Source organism: Pinus tabuliformis, chromosome 4_2, assembly GCF_031772625.1.
Source record: "Pinus tabuliformis cultivar Carrire ecotype Pingquan chromosome 4_2, CPIR1, whole genome shotgun sequence".
NCBI lineage: Eukaryota > Viridiplantae > Streptophyta > Pinopsida > Pinales > Pinaceae > Pinus > Pinus tabuliformis.
The window spans coordinates 9,752,633-9,767,520 of NC_142304.1; the positions used below are offsets into that span (position 1 = coordinate 9,752,633).

General features: G+C 34.7%; 1 protein-coding gene across 1 annotated transcript; it reads left to right on the top strand.

Moving 5' to 3' along the window:
* Positions 1–365: 365 nt before the first annotated feature.
* On the top strand, positions 366–1,787 carry LOC149168126 (uncharacterized). The gene is made up of 4 exons (XM_089424816.1): positions 366–429; positions 628–815; positions 923–1,409; positions 1,522–1,787. Exons 1-4 carry the CDS (start codon positions 366–368, stop codon positions 1,785–1,787), a joined length of 1,005 nt encoding a protein of 334 aa, XP_089280942.1.
* The last annotated feature ends 13,101 nt before the right edge of the window (positions 1,788–14,888 follow it).

The following is a 14,888-nucleotide window of genomic DNA, read 5'->3' on the forward strand; positions in this document are numbered from 1 at the left end:
ATAATTATAACACCATGTCATGGGCATTCTTTGAACATTGGATTGTATACCATTCAGGCCTCATACAAACTTATTTAAAACAGCAGCTTCAACGTATTTCAGGCAGCATCATAACGTATTCAGGAAGCTTTAATCACAGCTTTCGATGCATTCAATACAGCTCTAGGTCAGCACACAAATAAATAACTGAGCGATATACAAAGCTGATTTCTTTCTCTGCAATAGAGACTCAATGTCCAGCACATACAGTGCACATATTAAGAGCAATAATCATCACAAAAAGAAACTACCTTTCCAACCTGGACACCACCACCAGAAATGACATGCATAGTATTGTCAATGCAGGTAAATCACTTAGTTTAAGGATGGGTGAAGAGAAGCCCCCTCCCTGTAAAAGGCCTCGCAGAGATAGGAGCAAAAACAGAGTTTGTAGGGAAGTTGCTGTAGTTATGGAGGAAAATATCTGGAAAGAGCACAGATGAGAAGTCAATCATACAAATATTAGGACATAGAACTGCAGCACAACGCAAAGTAATCCGTCAAAGTTATTTTCAACTGTATGAAGAGGATCTCTTGAAGTGATTGGAATCTGAGCTTTCAAGTGACTTTGAGAAAGCTGTATTCCAGCTGAACGTGATGCAGTCATATCTCATGATGCAATAAAGAAGTGGAATGGAAAGAATATATCGTTTTTAGAAATTTCTAGTGCTCGATCTTCGGCTGAACTATTGATGGTGAGGCAAGCATATCATATTCGGTACAAAAAGTCCCTCGAAGAAGACGTGGCTGAAGATTTCCAAGATGCAGTGCGAGTTGTGATCAAGTGTATTTGCTGTCTGATCCGCAAATCAAGCTACAACACAAGCTGGATGTCTTTGACACTTGGTTTCTCTTCCAGCAATTATGAATCTTCGTCGGTAAGTCTGGGAGAGCTTCACAGATATTCCAGTGTTCCTACTTGAGCTGTGCTTCGTCTTTGAGATTGATACAGCCATCCACCAGTAGATATAACCGCTTCCAGAATAACCGCAGGTCCTGCCCCGCCTTTTTCCAGTGGATTCATGAGGATCTTGCTCCGTGGCAAGGTGGAATCACAGAAGACCACATCAGGGCTGCCCAAGAATTCGCTGCCTTTCGGGTTATAATCGTGGACAGTCGCCTGTATGTGGATCTATACTATGCCTGTACCCAGACCAGAATGATGTTTACAATTTGGGGACTGTTGCAGCTCCTGGAACGGTATCCTGGTTTGGTACCTGACGTGGATCTCATGTTCGAGTGTATGGATAGGCCCACGATTAGAAGATCAGAATATGATTTGGGCAAGAAATCGCCACCTCCTCTGTTTCGGTACTGTAGCAACGAAGATCACTTTGACATTCCTTTTCCAGATTGGTCCTTCTCGGGATGCATTTTGTCCGTTTTAAGGGTAGCATCAAACCTGGTTTACAAAATTTCGAAGAAAGGTGCGTTCAGTAATAGCAAGTCCCCAAATTAAATGGAAGATGTTTTGAAGAGTAGCGGCTGAAGTGAATCTACCACCTTGGGAGGAAGAGTTCGATGACATTAAAGTAGGGTCCAAAGCTGTGAAGTGGGTGGACAGAAAACCGTTGGCATATCGGAAAGGAAATCCTGATGTGGGTGCTCCTATACGGGCACAATTATTTGAATGCAATAAGTCCCGGACATCGGGGACTGAAATTATGCGGCAGGATTGGATTGCAGATTCAGGTATGGTCTATGAGCAGTTACAAGGAGCATTTCGTATGCAGAGAGCAGCGTATTAAATGTAGGTGGAGCAGCTACAGGAGCAGCGTAATTATCATGAAACGCTTGGCAGTTAGTAAATCGCAGATGGATTAGCGCTTTTAAATGGGGCATTTATGGACAGAGCGCAGTGGTGACAGAGGCGTTGATGACAGATGTGTTATAAGGCAGTGCTTCAAAAGAATATGGCAGAGGGCCAGGACTGCTCACAATAGAGGAATGGCAGCGCTGATAGAGGTAACATCCTCTATTCTAAGAAATGCTCAGAAAAGTATAATCAAGAGGAGAGCATTGGTTTACAAAGGCCACAGAAACAGGTGGCTCACAATGGAGCAGGGCAGGAGATCGCCCGCTCTGATACCATGTTAAACTCACATGGACAGCAAGACAGATATAAAAGATAAAACATGCAATACATTTTTATTAACAGAAGATATACATTTATAGTACATTATGTGACTCTTGGGTTTCAGATCCCAAGGTCTCTTGGACTGCTTTTGTCCATTCAACTTCCACACTAACCATTTAGGATTAGGTGTCCAACAAAAAGGAAGAATAAATTGGAGTTACAATGGGAGTTCAAGAAAATAAAACTCCCTACATTTGATGGTGAAACGGAGGAGGATGTGGAATCAAGGATTCTAAATATAAAAAAGTACTTCCAAGTTTATGAGTATGAGAGTAATTTGAATGCCATATTGACCATTTATCAACTATAGGGATAGGCTTCCCTCTGGTGGCAGGAGGTAAAAACAAAACACATGCTGGAAGAAAAGACAGATTCCTTGGAAGAGTTCCAGAAACAATTCAAGCCTTGATATCTAAATGAACGATTCTATGATTATGGAGCAAATGAATTCCATGAGTTAAGATTGAGATAATTATCTTTGAATTATTTTGTGGATAAATTCACTAATTTACTAGGTTATGTTCCCAACATCAAGGTAGATAAAGCTAAAGTGAAAAGGTTTTTAAACTGCTTACCGATTTCATAAAGAGAAAGGATTGAGTTTGAAAAACCTAAAATAATGGACGAAGCAGTGAGGAAAGCAAGACTATGTTATTAGTAGTTTAAAAATATTGGAGAAGGCTCAAATTCCTAGCATGGTAAGGACAAAAATAAATCTGCAGTTGGGATAAGAAGACAAAAGCCTGCATATCTTACAATTTTTGGAAGGGATCACTAGTGGAAGAATTTCAACAGAGGAAATTAAACGCAACATGCATAATCTGAAACTGGGTCAAAGCCCATGGATTTAAATAATGAAAATACAAGTGGGGTCAAATAAAGAGAACCTTTTAAATGTTTAGCTATTTTCTGCATAACCCTAGGTCTCTTCAAAAAATACAAGCAAAACATGAAGCAACAACGATAAATGATATTGCAAAGAATATCACGAAGATAAGTGCAGTGTTGGACGATAGACAATAGGAGAACCAATCCACTATGATCAAGAATGAAGGTACTATTTTGAACCATTTTGTCTCTTTCTTTGTTGACCTAGGGGTTATTCTTAGTTATATTAGTCCTCAAACTATCGAAAAATGTAAGCTAAAAACTAAAAAAATATAAGAAAGCATGAATGGTATAGCTAGCAACCTACACAAAAGGGAAGGTAACTAGCCATGTAAAATAATGTCCCATAGATTTAAATACCTATCCCACTGAATTAAATTTAAATATACTTCCATTAGGGTCATATGATGTGTTAATAGGTATGGATTGGCTAGAAAAACATGGAGCAACAATAAACTACTTATAGAAAATAGTGAGTTGCGTAAGTTAAGAAGGACAAACACAATTAATAAAAGGCATACCAAAACCAATTTTAGTTACACAAATTTCAGCATTACAACTATAAAAGAGTTCTAGAAAATGGTGTCAACTATTTGAAGTGCGTGTTGGAGCAAATGAGTAGAAAACAGAAAACCAAAAACTAGATGGATTGCCAATTGTTAGAGAGTTTAAGGATGTTTTTTATAGAAGAAATTATAGGTATACCTCCTCATAGAGACATAGATTTCTCCATTGATCTAGTTCCAGGAGCTACCCCAACATCTAGAGCAATGTGTATTCCAAAGTTATTAAAATTTAAAATGCAGTTGCAAGAACTACTTAATAAAGGGTATATTAGACCCATTGTTTCATTGTTGGGGGTCCCAGTGTTGTTTATGAAGAAGAAGGACGACACATTTATAATGTGAATAGTTTACCAACAACTAAACAAATTGACCATTAAAAAAAATACTCGCCGCCTCACTTTAATGATCTATTTGATCAAGTAAGAGGGGAAACCATATTCTCATAAATTGATTTGAGAACAAGGTATCACCAATTAAGAATAAATGATGAATACATTCATACGACAACTTTTTGAACCAAATATGGTCACTAAAAATTTGTATTTTTACCATTTGGTCTTACCAATGCACCAACAACATTTATGTGTTTAATGAATAACATGCTTAGTAAGTACCTTGATAAATTTGTGCTAGTATTTATAGATGAAATTGTGGTGTATTCTAAAAATGAAGAGTAGCATCAAGAAAATTTGAGACTGGTACTACAAACTTTAAGAGAACATCAATTGTATGAAAAATTTAGTAAATGTGAGTTCTACAAGGACAAAATACATTATCTCGGCTATGCCATTTCAAAAGAGGGATTGTTTGTTGATCCAGAAAAGATTATGGCCATTTTGAACTTGGCCATACCTAAGGATGTGTCATATGTTCAGTCCTTTATGGGAATTACAGGATACCACAAAAGATTCATTGAAGGTTTTTTAAAGCTAGCCTATCCTATCACTTCATTACAAAAAGAAAGGAAGAAAATTTGAGTGGATAGCCAAGTGTCAAGAAAGATTTGAAAAACTAAAACATTTATTAATAGTAGCACTTATTTTAAGAATTGCAAATTGAGAAAAGGAATTAGTTGTATGGACATATGCTTGTTTGGAGGGTTTAGGTGAAGTCTTAATGTAGAATAACTTTGTACTGACCTATGAATCTAGGAAACTAAAACCACGCGAAAATAACTATGAAGTGCATGACTTAGAGTTGGTTGTTGTAATACAATTCTTAAAACTGTGGAGACTCTACTTGTTGGGTAAAAAGTTTACAGTGATAGTTCACATTAGCTCAAAATATTTTTTCGGGCAACTAGATCTTAACGCTAGATAGGCTCGGCGGATGGCTTTTCTTAGTGAATTTGAATTTTATATAAAACATACTAAGGGTAAAGAAAATAAATTAGCAGATGATTTAAGTATACATGAAAATTCCCTCATGGAAATTTATGTTAGTAGTGTCACTACAGATTTTTTTGAGTAGAAAAGGAATTCAATACAGGATGATCAAATTTTTCAAAAAATTCAACAACAATTGCAACAAGTAGAAGTTTTAGGTTATTTTGAAATGAAAGTGATTTAAAATAGTTAATATTAAATGAGCATCATAAGAAATTGTATGTTGGACACTTGAGTCGTCAAAACATGATAACTACACTATGAAAAGCTTTTTATTAGATCGTTCTAAAGAAGGAAGTAGCATAATATGTGTCTATATGTTCAAAGTGTCAGTAGGCGAAGGTAGAACACCAACACCCATCTGGATTTTTAAATCCACTACCCATTCTTGAATGGAAATGAGAGGTAATTTCATTAGTATTTATTATGGGACTTCGAAGAAAAAGATGACAACATGATTCCCTCATTCTGGTCATAGATAAACTAAAGGCAAAACACATTATACCCGTAAAATGTTCATTTGGGACGACTTAGATTGTAAACATTTTTATGAAGGAGATTTTTTGATTGCATGGGATACCAAAAATTGTAATATCAAATAGGGATGCTAAATTCACTTCAAAATTTTTCAAGGCTCTATTTGGAGGGATGGGGAATCAACTTAATTTCAATACCACTTATCACCCCCAAACTGATGGACAAACTAAGTGGACCAATCATATTCTAGAGGACATGTTAATAATGTATGTCATAGACAAACCTAGAATGTGGGAAAATTTACTACATCTAGTGGAATTTTCATATAACAAAAATTATCAAGCTTCTATAAACACGAGTCAGTTTGGATCCTTGTATGGACATAAATGCCACACAATTATCAGTTGGATTCAACTGGATGATAGGCTAATCTTGGGACCAAATGAAATATAGGAAATGGAACATGTGGTGCAAAAAATGAGGCATAACTTAAAACTACACATGATAAACAAAAATGTTATGTTGATTAAAGGAGAACCCAAAATGAATTTACGTTCAAAGAGCATGTATACATAATATTTAAACAAAGGAAAAACACCTTCATAATGGGTAACTGTGCTAAATTAGCACCAAAGTTCCTTTTGAAATTTTCGAGGAGGTCGAACCAGTAGCATATCAGTTGGCATTGCCCAACCACATAAAATTACACAATGCTTTTCATGTGTTTTTGTTAGAAAAATGTCGATGGTAATTCTCATATAATTTATTGGAACTTTATATAGGTGGAACTAGAAGGATATTTCCTGGCATAACCACTTCACATATTAGATCAGAGAGAGATCTTGCCCCAAAATCAATCCATCGCTCAGGTTAAAGTGCACTAGAAGAAATTTACACCCAAGGAGGCCACCTGGAATATGGACAAAAACATGCAAGAGGCATTTCCAACACTATTCCAAAAGGAAGAGAATTGGACACCCAACACCAAGGACATTTTTGAATAAAATGGGGGAAAATGTAACAGCCCTTTATTTTCTATGTTAATGTTGAATAATTTTAGACATGAACTATTTTTAGACTGGATGGCTAGGGAAGCAATGTTTAAACTTTTGAGATGATGTGATCAATTTAATTATTGTGATGTAATCAATTAATTATTATTAATAAATAAAAATGTTGGAAATTACTCAGGAAAAGAGCACTAGAGTTAGAATATTTCTTGCCACTTTGGAAACAATTGTTGGTGGTTAAATCCAAGAAGGATCTTCCCTAAAAATCTCCTAAAATTCCCTAGGAGGAAATAATTATATTGGAAAAAATTGGATTTAAAATGATGGGAGAGAAGGATCATATTAAATCACTTAGTTGGATAAACATACTAAGTCTGGGTGAAATAAAATGTCATGGGAGAAAATGGTAGCCTTTAAACAAAAATGAAACAACCTTTTTGAAAAGAAAAAAATGTGAATAGGAAAATGGTTTGGAAAATCCAAAAGTGGGTTGCTGCTAAAATCTGCTAGGAAAGAACCTTATAAAATAGGCCAGCCAGGAATCAATGAGGTTGTGGATTCTAGAGGCAAGAAAATCTTAGTTTTGGGGGAATTACAGAGGAAGTTCATGGTTGGGATGAACATGCTCAGTTCCTAAGTAATTTCCAAGAAGACAATTATTGTTAGGTATTTGGTTTTATCTTATTGTAGAATTCAAATGGAAATTAATGTGTAGTCATAACCTAACAAAAGAACTAATTATTTTTATGACAATTATGCATGTGTTATTTCTAGTTATTCAATATATATTTCATTGTGTATTTACAACTTATAAGTTATACTAACAGAAGTAGGACATACTAGTATTCATGAGAAGCAAAAGAGAGGAATTAAATCTTAATCACCTAGAGAATTTACATGACATTTTAACCATGCCTGAAATTGAATACAAATAGGAATTATCTTTGAAAGGAATAAAAAAGTATTGGTAGTGGTATCAATGGAAAAATAAATACAGGAAATATTATTTTGCATGCACGGTATAGTACCCAGGAAGCCTATAACTCATAGTGCACGAGTGTATATTTATTGTTTCCTCGTAACTAACAATATATCTTAGAAAAATGAGAGATGAAAGTTAATATACAATATCCTAATTATAAGTGATTATAAAATTATGAATCTAGAAGTAATTAATAGTAGCGCAATGCCTATATAACAACCCTTATCAAACTCTGTGTAACCAAAAGACATGTTGTCATTGCAGGTCTTATTAATATGACAAGTCACAAGCAAAAATTGAAGTCATGTGTTTCACACCAAAGAGTAAGCATAAAAAAAATAAACATTTATAGATATCTATATATATATATATATATATATATATATATATATATATATATATATATATATATATATATATATATATATATATATATATATAGATAGAGATATATATGCTACCAGATCTTAAATATGGAAACAAGACCTCTAAGAAATTTCAAGCGAGGTTCATCGTAGGGAGAATACACAAATAATAGGACAAATTATACATAACTCAATTTAGACTTGATAGTGTAGAAAATAACATAAAAATCATAACAACATGCCCATATGTTATTATGAAATCAAAAGAAAGGAATACTTCATTAATGGAAGCTAAAAACCATTTAATGAAAATTTACAACTTTGTTTCTTTTTAGAAATAAGCATATTACCAACATTACAGTGGATAGGCACTCAAAGCATGGCACATACATTGAAATAGTAACCAAAGATAATCAGACAAACATAATTTTTAGATTGGTGGACATGATGTGTACAACATCCCCTGCTCCTTGATTACAAGAATGTGTTGACTTGACAGTTGGAAGGGGATTAGTTCATGTTTTAAATGTGATGCGAACCCATATCTCTTAACAATTATAATATTTCAAATGTTCTTTGTTTTGGTCTTAATTGCAAAACCCTATAGTATAGGTCAAGGCCTTAATACCATTGCAGTTGCCATCAATTTTGCAAGAATCATGATTCAGGAATATTTGGAATTTAAACCTTCCCTCATGCATCATCACTTTTGGCTTCATGAGTCACGATTGTATATGCAAGGGATCCTCAAGGATATATCACTATCTTTAGCAACCATCGGGTTTTTTGTCTAGTACTGCAAGATGATTTTGAAAAAGATGGAATTGGCTATCCTTGAGAAGTATGATGAGGCGAAAGATGAGGAGCGTGAAGGTTGTCTTTCGAAAATTTGTTCAAGGAAATAATGGGGATTAAAGGCATGTACAATAGAAGACTAGAGCCAGTGGAGAAAGAAAAATAATCTAGTTTGCAATTACTAGAAAAACATTGTGTGTGGTTGTAGATAAAAATGGATAAGAAGTTGGCATGTTTGGAGGTTGAGCTATTAATTATGAAAATCCAAGTGAATGGGGTCTCCATGTTAGTTTGTGAATACAATTCTAGTCAGATAGATGTGGAAGGAGGGAATGGAGAATAGGAAAGCATGGCTCAATATGTGCATAGAGATGTCACAATCCATAGTCTTGAAGAAAATTTGGTATTTGTTGTAGAAATTTGGCCCTATAAGGTTTTCAATATTATTATGTTAGTGAAGATGATGGTTGGAACATTAATGAGAATTGGGTTTTTACATTATCCATGGATATTATTTTCAACTAATATCTCTATGTTCATTGTTTCCTTTTTCTCGTTTTAGGTTTCTCTTTTACTTTTACTTTCACTTATTTTTCCTTTAATTTCTTTTCTTAATATTATTTCTCTTATTCTTGAAATTCATTTTCTTTTCGTAAGCTTGGAAAGACTACACCTTCATCATGTCCAATATATCACCCAGATTGGGGTAGGGAATTGAACCAGTGACTTCACATCAAGGAGTGCCTTAACAGAACACTCGATCATTGTCTATAGAAGACCATGTGGACTCTTTTTGTAAGCTTCGTATGACTACATCTTCATCATATCCAATATATAACCCCAATCGGGGCATGAAATTGAACTAGGCACTTCACATCAAGGGGTACCTTAACAAAACACCCGATCACCATCTATCCAATACTCGGTGGACTTCTTGACTTTCATTTTTATTTCCTCATTTCCATCACTATTTCTTCTTTCTCTTAATACTTTTTATTTATTTATTTTCAATTTTACTTTCTCTTTTTTATTTGTTTTTTATTTTCCATATTTCCTTAATTTTTAAAATCTATATTAGTTGATTAAGCCCCTTCATATTATTGTTATTAACTATTTATTTTATCTTTAATTCAATATTTTATAATTTGGTAAAAACATATTTTATTATATTCTATTGTTTATTATTATTATATTGTATCTAGCAATAGGTATATATATATATATATATATATATATATATATATATATATATATATATATATATATATATATATATATAGATATAACTAGATTGGGATCATGGGAAGATTTTGTTGTCATTAACTATCCAAATGAAACCATGTGCTAGTCAAGGGGAATTTAACCTAAAATACATACTTCATAAACACTTTATATCACTAGTATCACAAATTGAGCTTCCCTTTAAAAACCAAAGGTTATATTCTAGTCATTGCCTACAAAATATTCTAGTAATGAATTTGCAGTTTTACTGATATAAGTTTAGCTTTGACTTATGTGAAACATAAACCTAATGTTAAACTTTGGAAATAAATAAATTATTTTTTAATATTATTTGAAAATTTGATTTGTAAATACTTGGTTACGCAAAAATATTGACGGATAATTCCATCTATTTGAGTCTTATCGATAAAATTTCTTCCATAACTTTGAGACATCACACATTCACACCATATAATGAGAGATGCGTTATAGCACAATGAACAATAGTTCATTCAGCTGAGTTTTGTGCAACTATCACTTTCAACCCTATAAAGTTAATTTTTTTAAACTGCCACGTACAATTATCTCAGTGCTACCGATAATGCATTGAATGAAATGATTATATTACAATGTTGTATACTCATTGTGTACCTAGGAATTTTGAAGCCCATTGACTGCTACTTGCATGAAGTATGACCTGATTAACATGATTAGATTTCTATCAAAATGAATAGGAAGTGAAGCTTGAAAGTTCGAAATAGACCATTTAAACATATGATACCTAAAACTTTCCTCCATTTATCATGATGCAAGAACTCTATGTAATGCCCAATGTCTCCATATTCTTAGCTCTGCAAGGAGGAGAATTGGTCGGTTAGCAATCGTTATTGTTTTTATATTTTGTAGATATCAAGCTCGATGATATGACCTTTCCTTCTCTGTTTCGCTCAATACACTATTACTCAAGCGTGAAACTATTCTTCCATAGAAAATCATTTTGAGTGAACGTCATAATAGATAGAAGTAGACCTTTCAGGCTTCACCAATTATACTGGTGTCATAGTAAATGCTTTCAAGTATTACACGATCAATCATACTCAACTGATAGCATATTTAAAATATAGTAAATCATGTTGAAATTCCCCATGTTAATTTTAGCGAATTCATGTTGTTTGCAATGAATCTCTCGAGACTGTTAAAGAATCTAATTCCAACCACTTGCTAGGTGTCATACCCATTACTTCAAGTGTCCTAGTTCAGTTTTAGTTAGTCTAGTTTAGTTCAGTCTCACTGCAGTGTTTTATTATTGATGTCTCTAATAATTGTCTTTTAATGATTCATAATATAGAGAAGAGAAATCATTTGCTCCATATTTTCTCTCCATTATTTGTCATGGTATCAGAGGGTAGGACACGTAAGACTCTTTGAGAGCAACAGAGAGAAGAGGCCAAGTCACATAAGAATCTAGAGAGAGCAGTGTCTCATTTTTTTTGTAGCAAGTGTCATCTATGTTCTTAGACAAGAGGCCGATAAGAAAGTGTGAAAGCTGCCTAAATTTTTCACTTTCTCCTTAGTCTCTCATCTACGAACTCAAACAACACTTGCTACAAAAAAAATATGACACTACTCTCTTTGGATTCTTATGTGACTTGGCCTCTTCTATCTACTGCTCTCAAAGAGTCTTACACAACATACGCTCTGATACCATGACAAATAATGGAGAGAAAATGTGGATTAGGAGGATTTATCTTCTCAATATTATTGTTACACACCTAATCCTCTAAGGGTAATGGTGCGGAAGATAAACAATCAAAGGAGTCCAAGAGACATTGGAAGATGAATCAACAACCATAAGGATGTATTATAAATGTAAATCTATGTTAATAGTAAAATTCAATTCACTATTTTATCATTCATGTCTCTTTATATTCCATGTGCATCTAACATGGTATTAGATTTGCAGGCATATTCTTGCTCCAATTTGAGCCATTATCCTACCGTCCCTCCTACCGTCCCTGACACATTTATGCATGACAGTCAATACAAATGGTCCTTCCATCTCTGAGGTCTACCATTGTCATTACTGTGTAACTACTCCAATCATTCTATGCAAAAATATGTTTAAATTTTCATGCTCAATATAGTTCTTAGTGTAATGCATATTAAGCTTGTCGGACATCTCTTCCTGCATGCATTAGTACTTTGTCAGCACACAAACCGATCACTTTTCTCTATGCCTTGTGCTCTGCATCTTCTTTTTTCATCAAAGGGTCATTATATTTATTGAAGAATCGTCGTTATTGTAGAGTTTAAAAGGGCCTATTCTTTCTCCTGCGACATCAAATTCTTGTCCCCAGAGCTCAGCTCCGATAGCTGGCTCCCCTCTGCACTTCGACTCTGCCTTGCAACCTCTGTGAGTTCTATGTAGTGGCATTAAATCCAGTCACTGGCCAAACCAACAACCAGGCTCTCTGCCATCCTATTGAGCCACCTTCCTCCATAATTTCTCTACGTTCGGTGTTGTCTCACATTGTCCCAACATAAAACCTATTGCATCACGTCGGCCCTTCGCAGTTCAACCCATGATAGTGTCAAATTCAGCTCCTTTCAGCCCCCTCTGTGCATAAAGATCTCTTGGTTGCAAGAATTAGTCGCCTGTGAGCCGCTAGTTTCTCCATAGGTTTACCTCGAAAATCAAATTGGCTAATAGTTTCGATTAATTTCGAAATCTCATTGCTGACATAAAATTGATGGTATATTCATTGGTCCTCATCTTGGTATAACCACATGCATTATTGGGGCCTGAAAATGACAGCAAGACTTCAAATAGAGCATATAAAGAAAATTACAGTATTTGTTGTCAAACACAGTAACCAATAATTGCAATAATTAAGTCTTACTTCTTGGTCCAATAGGATGCGACAAGCATAATCCATCGATAGCTATAGTACACCAAGGTTTGAGCCCACACAAGGTATGAATGGAGTAGCCCACGTTGGAGCTAATACTAGTGCTCAACGCACCAGTGGTAGTGGTAACTCCACCACTTTTAAAAAACTAGGTCATGTAGTGTAGCAGCTCGCATCGATCCTGCTCTAAAAATGGATGAAGCATATTTTTGTGTATAAAATTTTCATCGTGGCCTGAGAAATGGATTTAGTAACACTGCAAAACAAAAGAGTAACACAAAAAATTTGAATGATAAATAGGCATTATTCCATCATGGCGGAGCCGTGGTATAATTCTGTATATTTATTTTCTGGGTTGAAGTTTGTGAGGGTCATAAATTATGGTATGTTGGATTGTTTTTATATATACGATGCCTGTGGATGGTTTTTTAAATGCAAGGTATGATGTGTTCATGGGTTTAAACAATGGTTTCATGATGTTTTACATTGAATGGTATGCATTTAGTTATCCTTGAAGGCCATATAGTATGTTGGAGAGTGAGAGCATACAGTGATGTTCAGTAAATGGTTCTTATACGTGCATTGATATATTGTGAGATTCATGGTATATTAACTGATTTAGTTCATATTTGAGGACTCGGCTCATGTATATATTAGTTGATTACACTGGTTGATGCATAACATATTCATGTTTTTTTTTATCAACATTCGTTGTAGAGTTTGGGTAGCAACATTAAACAAAAAAAATGGCTAGACTTGATGATGCATTAGAGTTGTTGAATACTTTAATACACTCCAATGTTCATGATATGGTAAAATTCAGTAAAACCACTCTCACAGGTAATCAAACATGTCTACAAAATGCGCAAGAAAATATTGATTTTTTGAAACCAGAATCTCAGTTCCAGCAAAATGAGCTTCAACAGATTTGTCATTCTAAACTAGTTTTTGCTCAAATCAATCCTTTGTTCAAGGTTAAAACAAATGCCTACTAACAACCGGCAAGTGATGGCATGAGGTTGAGGTTGATTCACATTCAGTGCCTAGTATAAGAGCAGATTTGCATGCAAAGTAGAAATTCAGCCTACACTTCCCAAGTTAATCATCAGACCTTGGGAATAGCTTGTCAACAACAAGCACAAAATAGGTCTTGGATATGATAAGGAGGCATCCTTTCATATTCCATACTATTCTAAGTCCATTCAATTTCAAAGTGTTTGGTTTCTTCATGGCAGTTCACCTTCACCTATTCTAGATTCTGCTCCTCCACATGCAGAATGAAAAGTTGTTAAATGCCAACATTGTGACCGAGTTGGCCATATGAAAGATCATTGTTTTGAACTTTATCCATGTGAACACTCTCATAAAACCACTCATTTTTCAAAGAGATGCTTCAAAAACAAGCCTCTTGCAAGAACAAAGATTCATCTTGGATGGATTGCTTCTTGGCAATGCGCTTCAACAACCAAGAAGATATTTTAGTGATATGTCAAAATTTCTTCTAGAGTATTGAAAAGTCTTGTAGTTGATTTTTCTCCACCATATCACCTTGTATCTGACAAGGCAGAAAGTGCTGGTTATAAACAAGATTCAAAGCCACATCAAGGGAGCCTAAGCGACAACCTGCTATACCAGATTAAAATTTGTAGCCAAAGAAAGAGATACACCTTGAGCATGCCTTTCGTTGGTGGTCAACCTTAAACCATCTATGCGAGGTTGAGACATCCATTTTCAGGTTGATCTTCTTCCTCTTCAAATAATTGGGGACACTTCATTTAGCAGAAGACTTCAACTTCTTTCCAGTTTTGGAAGAGTTCTAGGAATTGCATTAAACATTCCAGAGTTGGTGGTCATCCTTAAACCATTGGAGGTTGTAGACCTCCATTTCCCAGGTTGAAGGTCTCCCTCTCCAAATCATCAAGGACACTTCCTCTAGTAGAATATTTTAGCTTCTTGCCATATTTGTAAGAGTTTCGGGAACTGCACTAAGAATTCCAGTGTTGGTGGTCATCCTTAAACCACCCTCTTATACCAACATTCCAAAGAGCACATTTAGCCTAGTGTTGCCATGCATATTTTGCACATTTTGTATTACAACTCTCTTCTTGGACTCA

What these genes read in the sequence shown, in the direction of transcription:
- LOC149168126 (XM_089424816.1), top strand. Translation starts at nt 366, where the DNA reads ATGGGTGAAGAGAAGCCCCCTCCCTGTAAAAGGCCTCGCAGAGATAGG. An exon ending in TCCAAGATGCAGTGCGAGTT is followed by an intron (nt 816 to 922) that starts GTGATCAAGTGT and finishes TTCGTCGGTAAG; the next exon opens with TCTGGGAGAGCTTCACAGAT. An exon ending in AGATTGGTCCTTCTCGGGAT is followed by an intron (nt 1,410 to 1,521) that starts GCATTTTGTCCG and finishes TTTGAAGAGTAG; the next exon opens with CGGCTGAAGTGAATCTACCA.